General features: G+C 36.2%; 1 protein-coding gene across 1 annotated transcript in view; it reads left to right on the top strand.

The window, feature by feature from the left end:
- LOC140138711 (syntaxin-6-like) overlaps positions 1-23,059 on the top strand; it is a 36,434-nt gene extending 13,375 nt beyond the window's left edge. The window contains exons 4-7 of the mRNA XM_072160463.1: positions 2,364-2,474; positions 10,290-10,396; positions 16,520-16,614; positions 22,815-23,059. Of these exons, the coding sequence (XP_072016564.1) occupies positions 2,364-2,474; positions 10,290-10,396; positions 16,520-16,614; positions 22,815-22,894 (393 nt within the window). The 3' untranslated portion in view covers positions 22,895-23,059. The remainder of the gene's footprint in view (positions 1-2,363; positions 2,475-10,289; positions 10,397-16,519; positions 16,615-22,814) is intronic.
- Positions 23,060-25,738: the final 2,679 nt, after the last annotated feature.

Below are 25,738 nucleotides of genomic sequence, written 5' to 3'. Positions count from 1 at the left end.
TTTAGTCGGGTTCCAAAAACTGCCCTTCCACAGACCTGATGGCCATTCCGACCTGGGATTTAACCCCCTGAGCACTACCTGCTGATCTAACATTGCCTCTGATTGGTCAATTACATGATATCTTCATTTTAATCACCAATCAGAATGAAGCTTTGCAAATAATTCACCCCAATTTGTTTGCGTGGTGAAATTATTCTAACAATGTTGCCGATTGGTCCAACTGATAATGAAAACTTCTTTTTGGCCAATCGGCAGGTAGTTCTCATGGGGTTTTAGTTGCCCTGTGACTGTGCCTCCACATGGCAAATTACAACCAACAAAAATGGGAACTGTTCACCCGTCTGACCGTCATTATGACAGGGAGTATGCTCCTGAGACGGGCAAAATTAATGCCTTTGACAGATGCTGCATTATAATTGTAGGTGTTGAGAAAGGCTATTGACCTTTTTAGTAGACCATATTGGCAAAACAAAGCCATAGCAACACATATTTGAACTCTTTGAACCTCCAGTGGGCTCTAGAAGTCTGGTAAATGTTTTAAAGATCAAATTAGGACAGGCAATTTTATTCAAATGATGGGCAAACCTCAATTGATACATGTAGCTACGACATGGAATAAAGAATAGAGCACGTAGTGCGATGGAATTGCAACTCCAAGCGTCGATGTGAGGTCAGCGATCGTCACGCTTGCAACATGTGGACGTAGATGGCAGCAGCATTTTTCTTTAATTAGCATATTCGTGACGTCATGTTAACGTAAGTCTCCACAGCACTACGCATATTTTTTTAGGTAGCTTTTAGTACTATCGTGGTGGCAGCAGCATTTTTCTTCACTTTTCTAAAATGGCGGCGCCCAGGGTTTAATGACAAATTCTTCAATTTATCAATATTTTATGAAAATTTACCAAACAAACGGATACAGTAATGACAGTTAATATTTAAAGTACATGTATAAATGGTCACAGTTATAAAAGAAAGAATATAAGAAACATAAACAAATAAATTGTAGCAATATTCAATATTAATGGCAGCGGCCGTGACTTATCAATGGCGCTGGCGAGTAATACACGGGGGAAGCCGACGGTGTCGCCACCTTTTTGCATTGCGCTGGTATACGAGTTGCAACGGCCTGGCTACGACCCTGATTTCGATGCAACTGTAATAATATATCAGAAATTACATTTTTATCTACATTTAAATGCTTTAAGTGGTTGATTATGTACAAGAATTAGAACTTCTACGATAAATTAATTTCATCAGGAATTTTTGTCGCCTGTCCAAAAGATGCATGGATGAGCCAACATAAATGCTGAATGTGGCTCACAAGCAGTGTCCCGGCCACTTGTCATTTCGGACAGGAAGTTTGCTCCTGGGATAGGCAAAATTAATAATGCCTGTGACATACTTGTATGCTCAATTCTGGTTTGATAAGTTATATGAACTCAAAACAAGACCATGCTAATTGGAATAAATCAATATCAATAGCTTTTTGAACTGATTGAACCCCAGAAGGGGCAAAGGTCTGGTTTATGTTTTTAGGGTCATATTTTGGACAGCCAGTTTTGGTGAAAAGATGGGCACTTGTCAAATCCTAGCTAAGACCCTAAGGGCCAGATAGATTGTTAGATTGTTAGATGGACCTACATGTATTAGTCTATTACCCACATACATCCCTGAATGATAATTGAATAACTGAGTGGAAGAAAGGCCCAATTCCATTTTTTTACAAAAATGAGTAGTAAGAGCATTTTATTGCCAGCAGACTGTTCTTCCTTCCTTGTGTGTGAAAGATGAGCCAAAATCCACTCTCTAAATAGTCTTCCACATACACTTAATGAAGGTTTTCATGGAAGAAAGGCCTAATTCCATGGAGTTGGGCCCTTCTTCCACAAATATTGAGTTAAAGAGGAATTTTGTTCATCCATGAACTCTGCTTTTCACTACAATAAACTTTCTTGCTAACATATTACATGCTTGTGCAATTAATGGATAATTATCAAATATCTGTAGCTATTTATAATTATAACACATCTGCTTACGGAACTAGGCCTTGCAGTATATTAGTGGAAGAAGGGCCCAACTCCAGCTCATATTAAGGCCTGTACCGTTGCAATGAAAACATCATATAAAATTTCAAATGTATGTATATTGTATGTTCATGTATTAAAGGTCCCCTGTAGATTAAAACATTCTGTCTATAAAACTTTTCCAAATATTAAGTTTTTTCTTAATATCTCAAAAACAGTTTTGATGGAGTTGGGCCCTTCTTCCACTCAAATTCAATTCTACATTCATTATTTACACCATCTGTTCAACTTGGTAGGAAAATATTTCACACATACTTTGTTCTCTTATTTTTACAGTCATTACTTAGTAATGGTCCCAGTAGGTCATCTAATAAGTATACCAGATTAGATCAAGAGATAGAGGAATCGAATCAACGATATATTGATGACTCTAGGCAACAACAGCAGGTGAGTGGTCAAAATCACTACAATCAAAATATTTTACAATGTATAGTATATGTGACTGGACACTACGAATCAGCCGTAAAGTCGGCCCCCTGTCAATTTTGTTTTATTTCATGTTTAGAAAATATATATCATAAGCTTTAAAATAGTATATCATTTGACTTCAAACGATATCCAGAAGCGGGGTTATGGTTTGTTGAACTCTGCTCCTTCAACAAAATGGTACCTTTTTTTCGGTTCTACACATGTCTCTTTTTCCACATTGCTTGTAATTAATTCATAATTGGCGGTCATTTCAAATCATCCCCAAGTCAACGAGGTTCAGGAATGTCCTTTCATTGTCATTGTTGGTTATACATACCTAGACAAAATACAATGCAATTGTAACCCACCACTTGAACAGGATTTAGCCAAAGCAAACAAAGACTAGATCTATTTAATGATTCTATATGTAGAAGATTATTATTATCCTCTTCAGCAATAGGATTATTAATTGGTTTAAATGCTATCAAATGAGAAACATGTCGCGCCTAATTGAGACACTTATTGAATACAACCTTCACATAAATTTTGCACTGTATCTCAGAATACAATTTGCCGAGTTTATGGCTCATTCGTAGTGACCACTCACATATGTATTACTCCCTATTTCAGAAAAATACAGAACTAATTTTTTGAATAAAACAGTATTATCCTGTTTTTGCAAAATGAAACATAGCTAAATCCTAATCCTTTAGTTAGTCCTAACTAGCAATAAAAGTCCAATTTTAATATTTAGTCAATATTTGGAAATAAGGGCCAAAACATGCATTTTTAGGGTGTTTTTAGTATAGTGGCAATCAGGCCCACAGACTTGTACTAAGACTAATTTCAGTTTATGCATTCTAAATTTTGGAAAAGACATGTTTCATTCTTATAACCAACCGTTTAATTAAAGTAACACAAAAAAGTGAAAACCAGAGCAAACTTTCGGCATATACTCAATATTTTGGATGATTAGACTTGTTCCAAGTCTGTGATTTGTATGACTTGATTGTCAGAAAACATACTGAAAATGCATGTTTTTGGCTCTCTTTTCAAGAAATTAGTAAAATGGTGAACTTTTTCTTTTATCTCCAGTTTAGGACTAAATGAATGATGAGGGTTGAGGTATGTTTCATTTGGCAAAACTTGATAATATTTTTTTAATCCCAAAATATTTAGTGCTGTATTTCTCTGGAATGGGGAGTAAGTAACTTATGGGTAACCAATATTTTTAAAAGGGTGTAGCTTTGAATTGATGTCATGGGATTCAATTTTATTCAATATCTATTGATCTAACGGATTGTTCTATATATGGGTTCACAATTTCAATTACTATCCAATATAAATATGGTCTGAGAAGGCATTGGGACAAACTGCATGCGTGTGAAATGTTCCAAAGTTTAATGATCGAGATAATAAGTGAATTGAACAGACTAACTTTATCATGCTTGTCTCCTTTTGTACAGTTAGGGCTGGACCTTAACTTTTTTTGTCTGACTTGTAACTCAAAAAGGTCACAGGTCCAACAGAAATTTTATAAGCCTGAATTTTTCTGGAAATGATGTTACAAATATAAATATGTGAAAAAGAAGACGATTAGGCAGGGGAAAGAGTACCCTCTGACAAAAAATGAAAGAGAAAAGTGCCCCCCCCCCCAGACTAAAGATGAAATTGAAAATTAGGAACGCCAAGGGTAAAAGAGAACAAGGGAAAAGAAAAGACAAACAAACAGAAGGGGAAGGAAATCAACTCCCCAAAATTGCACAAAACCAACAAAATGCAGGTATTTCAGGTTTTTTCAAGAGATAGCCATATCTCTGTACTAAGGTTTGAAATAGCCCAATGCCCTTTTAATAGCAGGCTATGTTTTTTTTAAATACATATAAATTGTTATAATTCTATAAATAACTGTGATTTTGGCTTGCTTTGTACATGTACTATGTCAAATAAAACACTAATTTATCCAAAGGTGTGCCAGCTGCTGACACTATTTAAAGATTAAAGAAAATATTGTTTTATTTTTACACCACATTTATCTTAGTGCTGTGTACAGTGTATGTTCGTATGTTTTGTCATTAATATGGTTTTGTGAATATGCCTAGAGGAAGTATGTAAGAAATGTGTTCTCATAAAAGGATGATGGATTTGAATAGATTTACTGATTGACAAATCCAAATCTATGCACTGTTTCAGTGTTTATAGACTATGATTGATTTGTTTTATTTAAGGTGGTATTACACCCCCTGATAAATTTTGTGACTACCGTATTTCGTCAAATAGTCGCCCCCCCCCCCCTCAAATAAGTGCCCCCACCACTTTTTTCAATCAAGATGTTTCAAAAATGCCGATATTTCCATGCTATCTTGTGTAGTAAGCTTACCAAGTTGTCCACATGGTCGTAAATAGTATCAATAATTGGCGAAAATCTGGATTGGAAACCTGGAAGTGAACCAGAAGTCAGTGTTTCTAGTTCATAGTTCGTCATTTTAGCATGAGTTTTAAGTTTACCTAATAATTTTTATGGGAATTATTGTTCTAAAATTGACCTTGAATAAACGCCCCCCCCCTTAGGAAAATGTAACGCCCGGGGGCGTTTATTTGACGAAATACGGTAATTTTGCATTTTTCTCAAAAAATAACTACACATTGGTAACAAAAGTTATGTATATTATAGGGGCAATGAATCCAATAACTTCACTGAAATTTCAGTGATTCTAGACAAGTGGTTCATTATATTATGTTAAGAAATGATGTACATTCTAGCGGTACCTCTTTTCTTGTCATGTGACATAAATAGTGTACCGCTTGTCTTGAGTCACTGAAATTCCTGCGCATTTCATGTTTGGGAGCACTTTTACCGCATTTAGTTTTTTATCTGTAAAATCCAGAAAAAGAAGACATTTTCAAGCAAAAAATTATGACAAATTTTTTTGATAAATTTTTTGCTCATACATTTTGTTTACAAACAGTATGAAAATCAATGTATAATTTTCTATAAATTTCCACATCTAACCTACTTTGCACTGATTTTGAAATAATAAAAGAATTTAGAGGCATATGCATCTGTTACCATGGTTACCATACATTCTGACTCTTAATTTTTTTTAAACAAATTTAAATAGAATTAATTCAATCCTGTAGCTGTTATTCTACAGGAAACAAACTTTTCTTAGCCCAAAGGTGTATTAACAAAATAAATGAAGAAGAAACTGTTGGTGCTGAAAAAATGTGAAACTTGCTTTACGCTTCCAACCAGACTAAAAATGTCAAATTTTATCTACTACATTTTCTGTGAGATCATTTTCAGAGATGGTTAGGCTATATTAAAAAAATCCTTTGTCTCAAAGCTCTTCAGCTTCTGAAAACCTAATGCGGAATGCGATTTTTTTTCAATTTATTTTTTTAATTTTTGAGGTATAGAATTTTGAAAGGTGACCGTCATGCATATTGGTACTGTGACATCCATACAATGTGCAGTACAACTATTTAAAGAAATAAATCACAAATACAGCCCATATCTTGACTTGCTCCGTTTTATTTTGCGTAAAAACTTGCAATTTCGAAATAAAACAAACAAACTTTGAGCTTTATTTTTCGGGTTTTGTTGCAAAAAAAATAAATATAGGGAAAAAAATTTGACTTTATATTAACCTAATGCACACAATTTTACTAACGCGCGCGGGAGCTTTGAGACAAAAGATTTTTTTAATATAGCCTGAGCACACATGATTTTTTTTAAAGATTTTCTAAAGTAGCAAATCACTGAATAAACATATGATTCTTGAAATTTAGATTTTGACATGAATTAACCATTAAAAAAATAGGGCAGCTGTACAAGCTGCATACATGTACATCTCCCACGTTTTGACCCAAAGCAGCTGAAGGGAGTATCCCATTATGCTTTGCGGTACCAATATATGGAACTGATTGTGCCATAGAAAATGTACACAAAATCCCACACTTCAACTTTCAATTACTCTCTTAAATCAGGGAAGCTTGGACTTTTGTTTGAAAAAATATCACCCATAGAGTATTGTGAATCTATCAATAGCTCTCAATATCTTTAAGCGGCTGTTGTTTATATTTTGTATACATTTGCTATGGAGCAAGCAGATATACTGCAATGCATGATGGGATACTCCTTTCAGCTGCTGTGGTTTTGACCCATAATATTAAGTGCACTGCAGATATATCCATAGCATTAGCAATTAATCACAGCAGGCAGGAAAAAACCACCATCAGGATCTTTACATGCTCATCTGTCGGTACACAGTTCTTTAACCCTTAATAGTTAATGCATTCATAGAATGACCTTTTAATGCATTGGGTATCTCCTCAACTTGAGGTCAAATGTTGAGCTGTTATTTAGTAAATGGGAGTTAATGAATGATGGCTTTGAAGATGAGACTAATTGGGCTATTCCAGTTAAAATCCATACACCTTATGGAAGATATGTCCTGTCTTCCACACAGGGAGTGTTGATTTTAAATAGTCACATTCAGGTTATTTCTTTTGAAATTCTCACTACCTGTGTGGTTGATTTAGGGATTCAATCATATTTCACTGTTGTTCATCACCGATTAACAACGATGCGTCCGCGTCGTCTGAGTGGTTTAGCCGCCCGGCGAAGTAAACCACGCAGACGCGCTGGACGCGCAGTTGTTAATCGGTGATGAACAACGATGAAACTATGATTGAATCCCTTTCAACAACGAAACAAGATAAAGATGTCTAATTCACATGATTCTTTCATTCGGAATGTCCGTTTGTCATTGCCACTCAACCTTGCAAAAAGATCGCGGTATTTCTCTGTTGATATCAGCAATAAAACTAAAGAATAAAGCGGTAATATTTAGCTGCTACCGCCAACATAAGAGAGTTAATGTTTACGCATTATGTTCCAGGCATGACGAATTTTACGCGCTCATGCGTAACGCGTAAGCGTAACCTTGCGTTCGCGTATACGCTACTGAACTGTGGATTCATCACGGATTAACAACGGTTGGCTCCTGTACTAAGGTATAGGAAGAGTTGTTGAAATAAGGTTATATCTTCCATAGGGGGTGTATGGATTTTAACTGGAATAGCCCATTTGCCTGTTTGACACCTGGCTTGTTAATGGATGCCATCAATTTTCACCTGTCTTTTCTCAGTTGTTTGAGTTTGAAAATAGTGTTGAAGAAACCATATTATAAAGGCACATTCAGTGATCCCAGCAAAAGTGTACAAAATTGGGAACTGTGTATGGATGCATGTAAATTGCTTAATTAAAAGTGAAGGATATCATTAAAGTTGTCAGGTATCTTTGAAATTAAAAAATTGCCAAAAACTGAGGAAAAAAGCCTTAATATACGATATCGGTCCATTTGGTTATTCTGTACCAAATATACTAAAATTCAATTAGTAACAACTGTCAGGAAAATTTTCTGGTCATTCTACGCCAAACTAATAAGTTCAAATGAAAGAAAACTCGCTTACTATTTTAGTTGCTTACATGTACTGTGGTGTTCTATATGAGTATGAGGGATATAAAGTCATGACTTTAATTCAAACTTGCTCTGTCCTAAAAACACAATGAATTTGGCTGAATCCAATTAGATATACTGTAAGCTCGGACATGTATAAACATTACAAATATGCCAAAAAATCAGGTTTGAAAAAAGTGACCAAACTCATTTTTAAGGATACGATACATGATTTACCGACAAGTGACTCATTTCGGAATGCGATCATGAATTTTTAAGAAAAAAAAGTTTCCACAGGCTTCGTTATAATATTTATTTGAATTACTTGCAAAATACAAAAGTAACAAAATAACAGTAGATTTATACACACTCTACATTTCTTACACGGTCGTGTGTCTTGAGCTCGCCACCAAAAAAAGGTGGCGACGTTACATTTTGCCAAAGTCGACTCAAAACAAATGATGATATCTCTGTCAAGCAAGAAGGTATTGTCATGCTTGTGGTCTCATTTGATTGCTAAATAAAATGCACTTTCAACCCTGTAAAAAGAAATACTTGAACTTTTTAATACTGACACTGTGCTTCATAGAATTCAGAATGGGCAGGGTGGCGGTGGTGGGGGATGTGGTGGTGGGGGGATGTGGTACACACAAACTCTATGGGATTGGTATTTTTAGTGCGTAATCTGCTTCTGTAAAGGCTGTAAATTGGATTTGGACTCTATTTAGCATCTAAAACACTCATGGCCTTACAGCTAAACAATTCTACTAATTGTTTTTAATAATATATGATTGGTTTAGTCTAGAAAATACAAACTTTTCCATACAAAACTACCCGTAGTCATATTAAACACTGTAGTAAGTAATGCGGATGTCTTCAAAATCTAAAAGTTACTGTAAAATTTTAATTACTTATCCTATCATAGTCAAAGTATAGATTTTCTGAAGGGAAATTTGTGAGGAATCTAAAATGGACATATTTTTTCTGTATGGGTTAGGGGAAAATGTTTAGGTTCAAAATATGTTGAATTGTAAAAAATCCAACATACTTTGGAACACCCTATATTCGAGATTACCAAACAGCTGTGAATTTGCTTTCTTCCAAAGTCAGTTGGCTCTCCATATCCTCTAACCAAATGAATGTTGTTTACTTCCAGTTTATTACTGTAAGTTGGTAATAAGCAATGCATTGAGTGACCCATTTTTTATCAAAATCTTTTTTATTCCACCCTGTATAACTTGCAGGTCACCCTGTATAATGAGTTGAAATGTATATATTTGAATTGCTTATGCCTTCAGCTTTCCAAAAATGTATACTTTTGCAAGTTTAGAGTTGATGATTGTCGAGATAATCTAATTAGAAACCCGGTTGGTGTAAACATTCATAATATTTGTCATGTAACGCTAAGGGTGGCGAGTTCAGGACACACGGCCACACATGACAAAAGCAAGTAATTCAGGATGAGTGAATGGGCTGAAAAGTCCAAACACAGAAGTGCCCACTCATCCTGCACATGAAAGAATAAATTGGGATTCGAACCAGCGATTCGAAACTTCCTTCGATTACGCGTCTAGTGCTTTACCGTTCGGCCACGGTGGCAGTTGAGTGGAGGAGTGTAATGATAAATGATAAATCTCATAATGCCATCTTTAGCCTTTTGTTTACTAAAAAAAGATGCGTTTTGTAAGAATAGATTAGCCGTTTTATGCACGAACGTTTGGGAAAGGTTTCAAACAAATAATAAAGACACTGATGTGATGATGAAATTGCGTAATTCGGGAAATATCTGTGCGCTTTGTTTTGGTTTTAGGCATTTGACCTTAAAATTTACGACTTCATGACATTATCATTCGAAATCAACAAAAGATATTTCAACAGTATATGGCATCATTCTTTCTCTAGAATGTTTTATACATACATGTGAAATAGCTTCAACAATGGTTCGCTGCATAATGGTAAAAATTGACCTAAAAAAGGGCGAGAGGTACCATATTTACGGATTCAGGCTAAATTTAAAATTGATATAAAGCGTTTGTTTTTTGATCGATTACAAAAATTAATTTTTGTCATATAAAGAAATTGTGTCTGGCGTGAATTACACTACAGTTTTTATTCTTAGGGCTCTTTGACTTCTTCAAATGATTTTTTTAATGATAGAGTGAATCCCCTGGCCCTCTATAATTACGCACAAAAGAACGAGTCCCCTTAAAAGATCATACATTATGGCATTCAATGCCAAAGAGGCTTGAATGGCTATCTTAAATTTGTGTTTAAAAGGGGAGAAGATTAATGCATGTATATGATCAATTTGTTTTGTGATTAATTTCAGCTGATAATGGAAGCACAAGATGATGAATTGGAGCGGGTATCTGGCAGTGTAGGGGTACTTAAACATATGGGTCAGTCAATAGGAGGTGAATTAGATGAACAAGCTGTGTAAGTATATAAGACTAGATGAATTGGAGAGGGTATCTGGCAGTGTAGGGGTACTTAAACATATGGGTCAGTCAATAGGAGGTGAATTAGATGAACAAGCTGTGTAAGTATATAAGACTAGATGAATTGGAGAGGGTATCTGGCAGTGTAGGGGTACTTAAACACATGGGTCAGTCAATAGGAGGTGAATTAGATGAACAAGCTGTGTAAGTATATAAGACTATGAATTGGAGAGGGGATCTGGCAGTGTAGGGGTACTTAAACATATGGGTCAGTCAATAGGAGGTGAATTAGATGAACAAGCTGTGTAAGTATATAAGACTAGATGAATTGGAGAGGGTATCTGGCAGTGTAGGGGTACTTAAACATATGGGTCAGTCAATAGGAGGTGAATTAGATGAACAAGCTGTGTAAGTATATAAGACTAGATGAATTGGAGAGGGTATCTGGCAGTGTAGGGGTACTTAAACACATGGGTCAGTCAATAGGAGGTGAATTAGATGAACAAGCTGTGTAAGTATATAAGACTAGATGAATTGGAGAGGGTATCTGGCAGTGTAGGGGTACTTAAACATATGGGTCAGTCAATAGGAGGTGAATTAGATGAACAAGCTGTGTAAGTATATAAGACTAGATGAATTGGAGAGGGTATCTGGCAGTGTAGGGGTACTTAAACATATGGGTCAGTCAATAGGAGGTGAATTAGATGAACAAGCTGTGTAAGTATATAAGACTAGATGAATTGGAGAGGGTATCTGGCAGTGTAGGGGTACTTAAACATATGGGTCAGTCAATAGGAGGTGAATTAGATGAACAAGCTGTGTAAGTATATATAAGACTAGATGAATTGGAGAGGGTATCTGGCAGTGTAGGGGTACTTAAACATATGGGTCAGTCAATAGGAGGTGAATTAGATGAACAAGCTGTGTAAGTATATAAGACTAGATGAATTGGAGAGGGTATCTGGCAGTGTAGGGGTACTTAAACATATGGGTCAGTCAATAGGAGGTGAATTAGATGAACAAGCTGTGTAAGTATATAAGACTAGATGAATTGGAGAGGGTATCTGGCAGTGTAGGGGTACTTAAACATATGGGTCAGTCAATAGGAGGTGAATTAGATGAACAAGCTGTGTAAGTATATAAGACTAGATGAATTGGAGAGGGTATCTGGCAGTGTAGGGGTACTTAAACATATGGGTCAGTCAATAGGAGGTGAATTAGATGAACAAGCTGTGTAAGTATATAAGACTAGATGAATTGGAGAGGGTATCTGGCAGTGTAGGGGTACTTAAACATATGGGTCAGTCAATAGGAGGTGAATTAGATGAACAAGCTGTGTAAGTATATATAAGACTAGATGAATTGGAGAGGGTATCTGGCAGTGTAGGGGTACTTAAACATATGGGTCAGTCAATAGGAGGTGAATTAGATGAACAAGCTGTGTAAGTATATAAGACTATGAATTGGAGAGGTATCTGGCAGTGTAGGGGTACTTAAACATATGGGTCAGTCAATAGGAGGTGAATTAGATGAACAAGCTGTGTAAGTATATAAGACTAGATGAATTGGAGAGGGTATCTGGCAGTGTAGGGGTACTTAAACATATGGGCCAGTCAATAGGAGGTGAATTAGATGAACAAGCTGTGTAAGTATATAAGACTAGATGAATTGGAGAGGGTATCTGGCAGTGTAGGGGTACTTAAACATATGGGTCAGTCAATAGGAGGTGAATTAGATGAACAAGCTGTGTAAGTATATATAAGACTATGAATTGGAGAGGGTATCTGGCAGTGTAGGGGTACTTAAACATATGGGTCAGTCAATAGGAGGTGAATTAGATGAACAAGCTGTGTAAGTATATAAGACTAGATGAATTGGAGAGGGTATCTGGCAGTGTAGGGGTACTTAAACATATGGGCCAGTCAATAGGAGGTGAATTAGATGAACAAGCTGTGTAAGTATATAAGACTAGATGAATTGGAGAGGGTATCTGGCAGTGTAGGGGTACTTAAACATATGGGTCAGTCAATAGGAGGTGAATTAGATGAACAAGCTGTGTAAGTATATATAAGACTAGATGAATTGGAGAGGGTATCTGGCAGTGTAGGGGTACTTAAACATATGGGTCAGTCAATAGGAGGTGAATTAGATGAACAAGCTGTGTAAGTATATAAGACTAGATGAATTGGAGAGGGTATCTGGCAGTGTAGGGGTACTTAAACATATGGGCCAGTCAATAGGAGGTGAATTAGATGAACAAGCTGTGTAAGTATATAAGACTAGATGAATTGGAGAGGGTATCTGGCAGTGTAGGGGTACTTAAACATATGGGTCAGTCAATAGGAGGTGAATTAGATGAACAAGCTGTGTAAGTATATAAGACTAGATGAATTGGAGAGGGTATCTGGCAGTGTAGGGGTACTTAAACATATGGGTCAGTCAATAGGAGGGGAATTAGATGAACAAGCTGTGTAAGTATATAAGACTATGAATTGGAGAGGGTATCTGGCAGTGTAGGGGTACTTAAACATATGGGCCAGTCAATAGGAGGTGAATTAGATGAACAAGCTGTGTAAGTATATAAGACTAGATGAATTGGAGAGGGTATCTGGCAGTGTAGGGGTACTTAAACATATGGGTCAGTCAATAGGAGGTGAATTAGATGAACAAGCTGTGTAAGTATATAAGACTAGATGAATTGGAGAGGGTATCTGGCAGTGTAGGGGTACTTAAACATATGGGTCAGTCAATAGGAGGTGAATTAGATGAACAAGCTGTGTAAGTATATAAGACTAGATGAATTGGAGAGGGTATCTGGCAGTGTAGGGGTACTTAAACATATGGGTCAGTCAATAGGAGGTGAATTAGATGAACAAGCTGTGTAAGTATATAAGACTAGATGAATTGGAGAGGGTATCTGGCAGTGTAGGGGTACTTAAACATATGGGTCAGTCAATAGGAGGTGAATTAGATGAACAAGCTGTGTAAGTATATAAGACTAGATGAATTGGAGCGGGTATCTGGCAGTGTAGGGGTACTTAAACATATGGGTCAGTCAATAGGAGGTGAATTAGATGAACAAGCTGTGTAAGTATATATAAGACTAGATGAATTGGAGAGGGTATCTGGCAGTGTAGGGGTACTTAAACATATGGGTCAGTCAATAGGAGGTGAATTAGATGAACAAGCTGTGTAAGTATATAAGACTAGATGAATTGGAGAGGGTATCTGGCAGTGTAGGGGTACTTAAACATATGGGTCAGTCAATAGGAGGTGAATTAGATGAACAAGCTGTGTAAGTATATAAGACTAGATGAATTGGAGAGGGTATCTGGCAGTGTAGGGGTACTTAAACATATGGGTCAGTCAATAGGAGGTGAATTAGATGAACAAGCTGTGTAAGTATATATAAGACTAGATGAATTGGAGAGGGTATCTGGCAGTGTAGGGGTACTTAAACATATGGGTCAGTCAATAGGAGGTGAATTAGATGAACAAGCTGTGTAAGTATATAAGACTAGATGACTTGGAGCGGTATCTGGCAGTGTAGGGGTACTTAAACATATGGGTCAGTCAATAGGAGGTGAATTAGATGAACAAGCTGTGTAAGTATATAAGACTATGAAGTGGAGAGGGTATCTGGCAGTGTAGGGGTACTTAAACATATGGGTCAGTCAATAGGAGGTGAATTAGATGAACAAGCTGTGTAAGTATATAAGACTATGAATTGGAGAGGGTATCTGGCAGTGTAGGGGTACTTAAACATATGGGTCAGTCAATAGGAGGTGAATTAGATGAACAAGCTGTGTAAGTATATAAGACTAGATGAAGAGGGTATCTGGCAGTGTAGGGGTACTTAAACATATGGGTCAGTCAATAGGAGGTGAATTAGATGAACAAGCTGTGTAAGTATATAAGACTAGATGAATTGGAGAGGGTATCTGGCAGTGTAGGGGTACTTAAACACATGGGTCAGTCAATAGGAGGTGAATTAGATGAACAAGCTGTGTAAGTATATAAGACTAGATGAATTGGAGCGGGTATCTGGCAGTGTAGGGGTACTTAAACACATGGGTCAGTCAATAGGAGGTGAATTAGATGAACAAGCTGTGTAAGTATATAAGACTAGATGAATTGGAGAGGGTATCTGGCAGTGTAGGGGTACTTAAACATATGGGTCAGTCAATAGGAGGTGAATTAGATGAACAAGTTGTGTAAGTATATAAGACTAGATGAATTGGAGAGGGTATCTGGCAGTGTAGGGGTACGTAAACACATGGGTCAGTCAATAGGAGGTGAATTAGATGAACAAGCTGTGTAAGTATATAAGACTAGATGAATTGGAGAGGGTATCTGGCAGTGTAGGGGTACTTAAACATATGGGTCAGTCAATAGGAGGTGAATTAGATGAACAAGCTGTGTAAGTATATAAGACTATGAATTGGAGAGGGTATCTGGCAGTGTAGGGGTACTTAAACACATGGGTCAGTCAATAGGAGGTGAATTAGATGAACAAGCTGTGTAAGTATATAAGACTAGATGAATTGGAGCGGGTATCTGGCAGTGTAGGGGTACTTAAACATATGGGTCAGTCAATAGGAGGTGAATTAGATGAACAAGCTGTGTAAGTATATAAGACTAGATGAATTGGAGAGGGTATCTGGCAGTGTAGGGGTACTTAAACATATGGGTCAGTCAATAGGAGGTGAATTAGATGAACAAGCTGTGTAAGTATATAAGACTAGATGAATTGGAGAGGGTATCTGGCAGTGTAGGGGTACTTAAACATATGGGTCAGTCAATAGGAGGTGAATTAGATGAACAAGCTGTGTAAGTATATATAAGACTAGATGAATTGGAGAGGGTATCTGGCAGTGTAGGGGTACTTAAACATATGGGTCAGTCAATAGGAGGTGAATTAGATGAACAAGCTGTGTAAGTATATAAGACTATGAATTGGAGAGGGTATCTGGCAGTGTAGGGGTACTTAAACATATGGGTCAGTCAATAGGAGGTGAATTAGATGAACAAGCTGTGTAAGTATATTGACAGAAATGTTAAGAAAATTCAAATGAAATTCTTGCATTCTATCAGAGCTGGGGGGGAGGGGGTGTTTATAGTAGACCGTTGGCCTGGGAAACAAAGCCAAGGATACACTTGAAAGGCCTAGGCCCAGAAAGCCTCCTATACTAAGCTTTTTTGCATTGGGATCCTTGATGAATACATATGTGAGATCAAATTTGGGCAAATGCTCAGTTTGGGGGAAATCCCCCAAAACGTTTTTTTTTTTCCAATTTTTTCTGAAAACATACGTTTTGAATTTTGAGAAATTTTCACCCAAGATTTGAAGCTGATCAAAATTTTTGAAAATTAATAAACAGGTCCTAGATATTTATATATATTTATATCTACATGTAGTTTTAAAAAATTAACAAATTTTTTTTCTTAAGAATTTACCAAAAATATTTGTGATTTTCTCCTAAACTGACCATTTTTGCTCAAATTTGACCTCACATATGGATTTGACATGTCTTTGCCATTTTGAATGTGTATACTTTAGACCAACAATTTGGTAACTATGAGGTCCAAAAATGTCCATAAGTCCAGGGTTAAGACCAACCTTAAAGGAAGGTGACCTGATATATTTGGAAAATCAAATTCTTTAAAACTTACGTATAACATAAAATGTCATCCCTTTCAAGCACTCATGCAAAAAGAACATGTAAATGTTTTTTGTAAATGTGACTAATTCCTTATGGAATTACCGACATTTATACAGCGTGATATTTGTACTACAGTGTTTTTATTTAATGATAATCATCATGATCATGTAATATATTGATTCCAAGTGAAAGACCCTATTTTTCTCAGTACCATATTGAAATTAGAAGTTCCAACTCGGTGTATACCACAGTTGAGACTAATTCGACAGTTTTTTGATGAATTCTTCGGAAATATACCGATTTGGAACACCTAATTTTAATGTGTTAATGAGAAAAATATGGGCTTTCACCTGAGTACCAAATCTGCATTTTGATGGAGTAAAGTGGGGAGATGAGGTATTTATATTAAATTTATTTTTTATTTATAAATATTTATTTAATGTTTTTGTTTTTTTCAGCATGTTAGATGATTTATCTACCGCCATGGAGAACACAGAGTCTAAGCTTGATTCCGTTATGAAGAAAATGGCCAAAGTCACACGCATGTCAAGCGGTCAGTATTATACTTAACCCCTGAGCACTACCTGGATCTAACATTCTCTCTGATTGGTCAATTACATGATATCTTCATTTTAATCACCAATCAGAATGGAGCTTTGCAAATAATTCACCACAATTTTTTTGTGTGGTGAAATTATTCTAACAATGTTGCTGATTGGTCCAATTTATAATGAAAACTTCTTTCTGACCAATAGGCAGGTAGTTCTCATGGGGTTAATCTGTGCCTTTATATAATACTATCAAACTCCTTGATGTCATACTGTGCACTTTATAATACCGTGACTGGCCAGTATAGTCCCACCCCGTTTTGGGTGAACATTTTTCAAAATTGGGGGTGGGACTATACTCAATTTCAAAAAAAAAAAAAATTTCAAGATATTTTGTCTTTTTATGCCTCCTCCACCGGAGGTATTATGTTTCCTGGTTGTCCGTCCGTCCGTCCATCTGTCCGTCCGTCCGTCCGAGCTTGCGGGTCCAATTTCTCGGAACTGGTAAGATGTAAAGTGATGCAATTTGGTGGAGGGATGGTCATTGGCGGTCTTCACATGCCAGTAGGTTTGGTTAGTGGTTCAAGGTCACTCAAGGTCATCTAGGGGTCATCAGAGGTCAAATTAGCAAAAACCGTCATATGGGCCAACTGGTAAGATGTATAGTGATGCAATTTGGTGGAGGGATGGTCATTGGCGGTCTTCAAATTCCAGTAGGTGTGGTTAGTGGGTCAAGGTCACCCAAGGTCATCTAGGGGTCATCTGAGGTCAAATTAGCAAAACCATCATATGGGCATGAGTACTGTAAACATGGGCATGAACCTTGGTGGGTACTGTAAACATTTAGAACCAAATTTTTGAAGGTCATTTTGGGGTCATCCAAGGTCACCCACAGGTCATCTGAGGTCAAATAACTTAAAACTGTCGTATGGGCATGAAACTTGGTGGGTACAATAAACATTTGGAGTCAAATTGTTGGACGGCCATTTTGGGGTCATCCGGGGTCACCCAGGGTCATCTGAGGTCAAATAACTTCAAACTGTTGAATGGGCATGAAACTTGGTGGGTACAGTCAACATTTAAAGTTTAATTTTGGAAGGTCATTTGGGGTCATCCAAGGTCATCTAGGGGTCAGCTGAGGTCAAATTAGTAAATACTGTCGTATGGGCATGATACTTGGTGGGTACATTCAACATTTAGAGCCAAATTTTTGGCAGGTCATTTCGGGTTGAAATTGCACGGTTCAAATGATACGCCTCAAGGTGGAGGCATTGTGGCCGACGCTTTGCGTCGAGAACCGCGCAAGTCGATAACCGCTCTAGTTAATATGAAAATTGATAATTTGTATTCATGTCATAGTCTATTAATGATTTCAAAATGCATTGAATTTGAATGCATTTTGAAATCATTAATAGATTATGACATGAATACCAAGTATCAATTTTCATATTAAAAATACTAAAACATCTTGAAATTTTTTTTTTTTTTTTTTTTTTTAGGTCAACCATGAATGATCCTAGCATTTAGGTCTAGGAAATTTCTGAAATTTTTGAAAATTTGGGGGTGGGACTTTACTCGAAGGTGGGACTATACTGGCGTCAGCACGGTACTATGGTCATTGACATAAGTAGTAATGGAAATAAGTGGAAATTTTTGCGCTACATTTATTTTCGTGCTTTTCACCTTCCAAACTGCTACCCGGGGTACTCAGTACAAATGACCATACGGGACGTGCATAAACATGGGTAGCATTTTCAGCCTTCTGGTATATCAATGACCCCTTTTTCAAAGCCTATTTTGGTATATGAATGGGTCCTTTTTCAAAATTTTCTCAATTTTTGGAAAAGACCTCAATTTTTCCTTAATCTAGCCAAAATTTTCAAATTTTCCCCAAAATTTTGGGAAAATTTGTAAAAACTAAGACAATTTTGGGTAAATTCGGCCGAAAATTTTGACTTTTGGTATATCAATGGGTCCAAATTTCTTGAAAAATTGGTATATTTATGGGTCTACTTCCAAAATCTCAATGCACGTCCCTACCAAAACCAAACTTGAGTACCCCGGGAACTGCTAGTGCTACTTGAAAATAACAACGGGTGAATAGATTCCTTTTGTTTATAGGTCAGTGTAAGGAAACTTAGAATCACGAATTTAAAAACAAGGGAAACAGTCCAAAATTTGCAAAACATGAAAAATTAATCACACAAATATTTCCACTTTTAGTGAGTCCATAAAAAATGTAAACCATTTTACATTTATCCTACATGTACATCTAAATCTTTAAGGGTGGGGTATGAGCGTTTGGACAGTATTTATTTTGGGACATTAGAGCACATCAGACATATCGGAATTGCATTCTGAATACGAAGAATGTCATTCTGATATCAAATAATTTTGATTTTTTGAAATTCGCAATTTGATACACATTTTATGGCAAATCATTAAAATTGATATTTTTGATATTTAACAGTACTTGAAGTAAACTTTATAAATCTGATGATTTATACTTAAAGTGTATGTAGGTGGGATGAAAAGCCGACGATCAATTGAAAATTTTGACCTTTCATTATGGAAGATATGGATTTTTTCCCAAAACACCAAAAACAATTAGGTCTTTTTGTTATAAAATTCCATATCTTCAATATGAAAGGTCAAAATTTTCAATTGATCGTCAGCTTTTCCTCCCTGCTACATACACTTTAAGAATATATCATTAGATTTATATAATTTACTTCGAGGACTGTTATATATCAAAAAATTGAAAAATATCAAATTTTTATAATTTGTCATAAAATTTGTATTATATTGTGATTTTAAAAAATGAAAATTATTTGATATCAGAAAGACATGCTTCAGTATCCAGAATGCAATTGACAGGTCTGAGGTGCTCTCATGTCCCACAAAAATACTGTCGAAAGCATAATAAACGCTCATTTTGGATCCCTTAACCCCCTGGCCTGGACACTACTGGTCATCTAACAGCATTTCTGATTGGTTGATAACTTGTAATGCTCATTTCAATTGCCAATTATGACTAGGCTTTAAACAATTTATGGTTAAACTTGCATTTGCAGATGATCTTATTAATACCCTCCTTGATTGGTTCAAAATTGGACAGAATGTTCATTTTGGCCAATCAGCAGGTAGTTCTCATGGGGTTAATGCTGTTATGATAGATCTGGCCTGTGCGTTAGGATATTAACCATGGTTTGATTTACTTTGCAAAATTTGCATAGTAGTTTTTAGCAAAAACATTTATGTGATGTTCTTATAATATGTTCACATTGTAAAAATTGCTATACAAAGCTGAAATTTATGTAGGAGGTTGTCCGAAATGGAGGAGCATTTTACTCTGCTACACCATATAAATTGAACTCTACCCTGTACTTTAAGGGCAGAGTAATGGGAGAGAACATGGACCTTTTCGGGCATCATTATTTCTGAATTGTGTGTCCAAAGTATATAAAACTATACATTTTTGGAAAGGGAATGAGTCAAGGAATCCAAAAATCTTGAGTTTTTGAAAAAATCACAAAAATTCACTTTTTTACCCCAATATTTTTGTGACAACTTAAACAAAAATCCGTTCAAAGTAAAAAAAAATCAGTTAGCTTTTCATGAAGAAGAGACATGAACTTAGAGAAGGTTTTTTTTTTTTTTGAAATTCGTCTCTTTTTTCGAAATATTGAGAAAAACATGTGAAAAAAGCAATTTTGTCACTCTATTAAGCTCAAATTTGCACATAATGGTGTATATTTTTGTTTAAAACAAATGTTTTGAAAAAATGAGAAAACCTTCCCTAGACTTTGATGTACTCTAAACGATAGTGAAAAAAGTTTACCTTTTGCTTGCATATTTTTCGAGTTATCTTGTCATAAAAATTGTGCAATATTGTCAAAAGTGAACTCTAAGAAATAGACGTTTTTGTAAAAAAAAGGTCAAAATTATGCACAAAACGTTCTTATATTTTAAAACGGTAAGACTATCGTGCTTGTAAAAGCTGTATCTGGTGCATGGTCTAAATATGTATCTTTTTGCACCAATGAATATATAATGTCTGCTTTTAGTGCGCCAAAATTCAAAATAATCAAAAAATCTAAGTGGCATTTTGACTGCAAATTTTTGTTTTGTTTACACCATATTTAATGGCATTAACAACAAACCGAATCGCCTTGCCTGCGTTGGACATACGCCAAGCAGAGTTGCGCCACGTCACGCATAACGCGATTCGCTGCGTAATCACAATATTTCGCATTCGCATTACTGACTCATTATTTCCGCCAATTTACTGAGCTGTCTTGAGCCATGTGACTTTTTAGGGTTGAAAAGAGTGAAATAAACTCAAGCAAAAATATGAATAAATATAAGCAAGTTGTATTTTATCAGTTTCAAGTGAAAGAATACATCTTAGTGTTGATAAATATCGAGAAATCTCAAATTCGGGCGTGGATGAATGTGTCTTCCATTACTCTGGCCTTAAGCCTAAAATAACTCTAACCCTATAACTACTAACCCTAACCATAAACCCGGACTCTAACCCTAAACCCTAGTTGTAACCCTAAACACTAACCTTAAACCCTAACACTAACACTAGACCCTAACTCCAATAAACCTACACTATAATTTGGTTCACCTCAAGTTTGGTAGTGACGTCAATGCCTTTTTGTGGTTGCGCCGCAAGCGTGCCGACAAACCGCCCCGATATTCGGATTAGCGAACCTTTTTTCAGAATTCGGACTAGCGAATGGTTAATTGCGTGTTCGGACTAAGGAGCCTTCGGACTAGGGAACTCCAGACTAGAGAGTCTTCTCTGAAAGCTAGTGTAGACTCTATACCTAGACCCTAACCCTAAACCCAAACATTAAACCTAGTCCTAAACACTATCACAAAACCATAACCACAAAACCATAACCAAATTTTCCTTGCAGACAGGAGGCAATGGATCGCAATAGTCATCCTGCTTGTGGTCATGTTTGTAGTAATTCTCCTGTTCTTCGTCATATGAAACCTCATGCATTGAAACAGTACAATTAAAACTCTCAGGTGAGGTCACATTAATTTAAAAGTTTGCAAAGCTCCTGCACGCATTACAAAATTTGTGCATGTTAGTCATGCTTGAATATAGTGAAAAGATATTATTTTTTTTTTACTTTTTAACGTTAAAAACCTGGAAGGCTGTGATTTGTGGTATACAGATAAGATTTCTGAATGTTATCAGTTTTAATATGTGCCTAAATAGATGATTTGTATGTCCTGATGGACATATATCATATATTTTGCATCTGTGATTTTACTTTGTATAGCAGTGCAATATTACAAGAAAACCAGGTTCCCATCAGTCGTAAATCAATTATATCTAAAATGAAAATAAAAAATATTAACAAAACCCAGCACTCGGCATTAGATTTTGAACATCAGAGGAGCTTTCAGTCAAATTTTCAAATTAATAGGGCCTGATATTACACATATTTGTCATTAATTCAGTTGTATAATTTTATTTACAAATTTCTTCGTATATAACAAAGGGAGTCTACTACATAAAGGCCTGTTCAGACTGTCACTAGTCTCAAAACTAGTCAGACTCAAGCCCAAAAAAAACCTACCGCTAGTCCTGAGTGCCTGTCCAGATGACAGTCTTAACCACAAGCCTAGCGCAGAGCTACCAATAGACTTGTGACTAATTGGAGGCCAAACCCTGGCTCATTGGCTGGTCTTGTACATGAAAGGTCAAACATCCCACTTTTTATCCCACTCAAGGCTGAGTGCAATGTAGCATTCACACAGTGTAAAAGCTCTTTGGTGACTCTTGGTGGTTACTGTTTTAGGACTAGTTAACCACTAAATTTTTTAGGATTAAAAATTTGATGTTAAATTGAAAGCCCCACTTTTGGTTCAAGTTCCTTGGGGAATTAGTCAAGGTTAAAATTTATCTATGTAAATTCTGTTCTGTCTGACATCAAAGTAACAGGTGTATTGTTAGTTCTTCTGTGGAGAACTGGGCAAGCGGGGCTTCCTGTTTAACTAACCACAAAACAGTTCAGGCAGCTGTTAATCAAGAATTTAACCTCAAGGCTAGCGAATTTGATGCTAGTCTTGTGGCTAGTGACCACCATCTGAATGCGCCTATTACTAATAGTGGTAATAACATAATATAATACATATGGTAGAAATAAATTATGACTTTTTGTTTTTATTTCCCTCACAGACAGGAGACAATGGATCGCAATCGTCATCCTCCTCGTCGTGATGCTTATAGTAATTGTCCTGTTCTTCGTTCCAATATGATGGGATGACCTTCAACCATCATGAGTGCTGATACATTCAACTGGTGATTAGTCACCGATGAGAGATTTCCAAATTGATTTTATTGTACTGTGTAAACGGTGATGAGCGAGTGAGCGGAGCTGTGTATTTTTAATTAAGTTCTGTGTTCAGGGTTGCCAAAAAATTTCAGCCTAAATCGTGGGTTGAGTAATCCAAAAGTCACCCAATTTTTCTCGTAACCAGTGGTTTGTAGGAGACACGATGCTACCGGAAGTCGTGGAAGCCAATGTTGAAAAGAGGCCCAATATTTTTCTTAACCATTAGTTTGTATGGAACAGGAAATTGTCCAAAGTTGCTGGAAAATCTTCAAAAGTCACCCAATTGGGCTGCCAAATGGCAGGTTTGGCAACCCTGTCTGTGTTGTCAACTCTTCAAGCCGTTTTATATGTGGAAACAAAATGCTATGGATGATTGATCAAGATCCCTTTCAATGCAGTGTTGCCAAAATTTTTCAGTACCATGGTGCGGGAAAATGGCTCGCCATGAGTCGTAAAGTAGCCCAATTTGTACCTAAACAAGGACCCAAGGCTGGATATGTGGCAATAGAGGTTGTGCGTGAAATTATTGATTAGCTCCAAACAAAGGATTTGAACCGGTGTCCTTCACCGTAATCGTGGTGCAGTGCAGTCCATTCAATCAAATGATGTCATCAACCTATTTGATCGTAGTGCATTTGTTATGTGTGTGAGACGAACTGTTGTGGTAGATTGCAATCATGCTTTTGTTGAATGTATTTGAGTAGTCCGCCATATTTACAGTATGATATGTCATATGCACAACCTCTATTGGGAGGAAAGAATGCTTGGTTGAATACACTTTTGGTACTTAGTGATGGATCAATACAATGTATTGTTTAAAATGTTAATGTTAATCCTGTACATGTAAACTCCCATATTATGTGCTGCATTTAGTTTTTAATTTGGCAAATCATTGCCTATAATCCTTCTATTTATTTTATTATTTTGAGCTGTGAGTGAAGCTGTGTATTTTTATTTTTAGAAAACACCAGCTTTTGGTGAAAATGGTTGATCTCCCTTGCGGTGATGTGATTTTTATTTTAAATTGGCGACTCGTTGCAATGTTTTCATTTATTTTATTGTTGTTAGCATTGAGTTCGAGTGGACCTATTGTATTTTTATATATTTTCTGTTGTTTCTGTGTATGGGGGAAAGATTATCACTATTTTTTGCAAGTTTCTTTTATCATTTCTTTATGAAAATAAGTTTGGTTTGATGGTAAAAAGAATTTTAAAAAATGGTGTTAAATTCACATCAAGAAGCAGTTCCATCATCATCATTTTCAGTCAAGCATGGAGAGGTCAGCAGTAGGCTATTCTAGTTGACACCCCATATGGAAGACATGACCACAATCTCCCACAATGGGGGTGTAGATTTCAAATGGAGTTACCCATTCAGGTAACCCCTGTGTAGAACTTAAAGAGTCATGTCTTCCATAAGGTGTATGAATGTCAACAGAAATTGCCCATTCTGTGCACTCTCTTGAACATGAAGCAAGTCTCATGCTATTGAATATCATATCATGGTCTCTACTTTGGCATGGGATTAAAGTGTTGGATACATAGTTTTGTCCAGATGGCCCTGATGCATTCCAGCAATTTTTGCTAAGAATTAGCTCTCAGTAAGTACTGGAAGTTTCTGCTAATAATTTTGCATTGAAATTGGACAATCTGAAATATTTGTGGTGATGAAAGGCTGATAATACAATCTAGGTAAATTGAAGTCATTGTAAAATAGATTACTTTATTAAACCAGTCACAGTGAAGACTGTCGTCTGGATCATAATTCTTCAGAAATTTCACATTATGCTGAGACCATGTATGTCTTGCTCGCACCCGATTTGGTGGCAGATTTGAAGAGTATCTTGTCTTTGTGTTCAGGGGAGACTATCATTGCTTCAAAGGATATGGGGCAGACGACAGATGACCGTCCATGCCTTCATGGTCTATGATTAAACCAAAGTTTTGTAAATGCCACAGTGTGTAGTAGGAGGGTTAAGATTTATCCTTAGCAAAAAAAATGTTGTATTTAATTATGTCCCCATTCACAAAGGACATGCCACTGCCAATACAGGTGTCTTCAAGCAAAGAACATCAACTCTACAGTTGGAACGTCTCAAAACTCCCAACTTATCAAATATACTGGTCACATAGGGTCAAAGAACTGAGACATTGGCATATACCGTAAAACCTCGTCTACAAGCATATATAGTTTTTTTTATGAAAACTAAATTAATTCGAAACAAGCATAAATATGACAATACAATAGATTGGTCTTAAAACAATATTTGTTTGTATATGCTTGGATCCGTAATTTATTTGCTCAAACTACATAATGGCGCCTGGATTAATGTAGCTTTCGTCAGAAGCACTCTGCTTGTAGACAGGGTTTTACGGTATGCTAAATCATAGTTTACAAGTTTTTTTTGGCAAAATATGGACAATATAATACATAAAAGAGGACGATGGAGAACCTTTATATGGATGGCCCCAATTAAGTTTGGTGTAGATGTCACTTTTTTTTTCAAGGAGTATCATATGGGTATAAAAGTTTGTGAAAATGTGTGAAAATGAAAAGTGATGCTGATTGCACAAAAATGACAAATTGTAGCACTTTAATTCAATGTGTAGCAAGCGTATGGGCATTTCATATGTTAAAAAGGTATAGACAACAAAATGTTGCTCTTATACAAAATATTTCTATGTTGTAAATATATTACTTTTTTCTTTTATGATAACAGTATACCAAAGGACCAATTGGGTTCTATTTTATTTTTAAATTGGTCTTG

This window comes from Amphiura filiformis, chromosome 18, assembly GCF_039555335.1.
Source record: "Amphiura filiformis chromosome 18, Afil_fr2py, whole genome shotgun sequence".
Classification (NCBI taxonomy): Eukaryota; Metazoa; Echinodermata; class Ophiuroidea; order Amphilepidida; family Amphiuridae; genus Amphiura; species Amphiura filiformis.
This window is presented reverse-complemented; position numbering and strand designations above follow the sequence as displayed.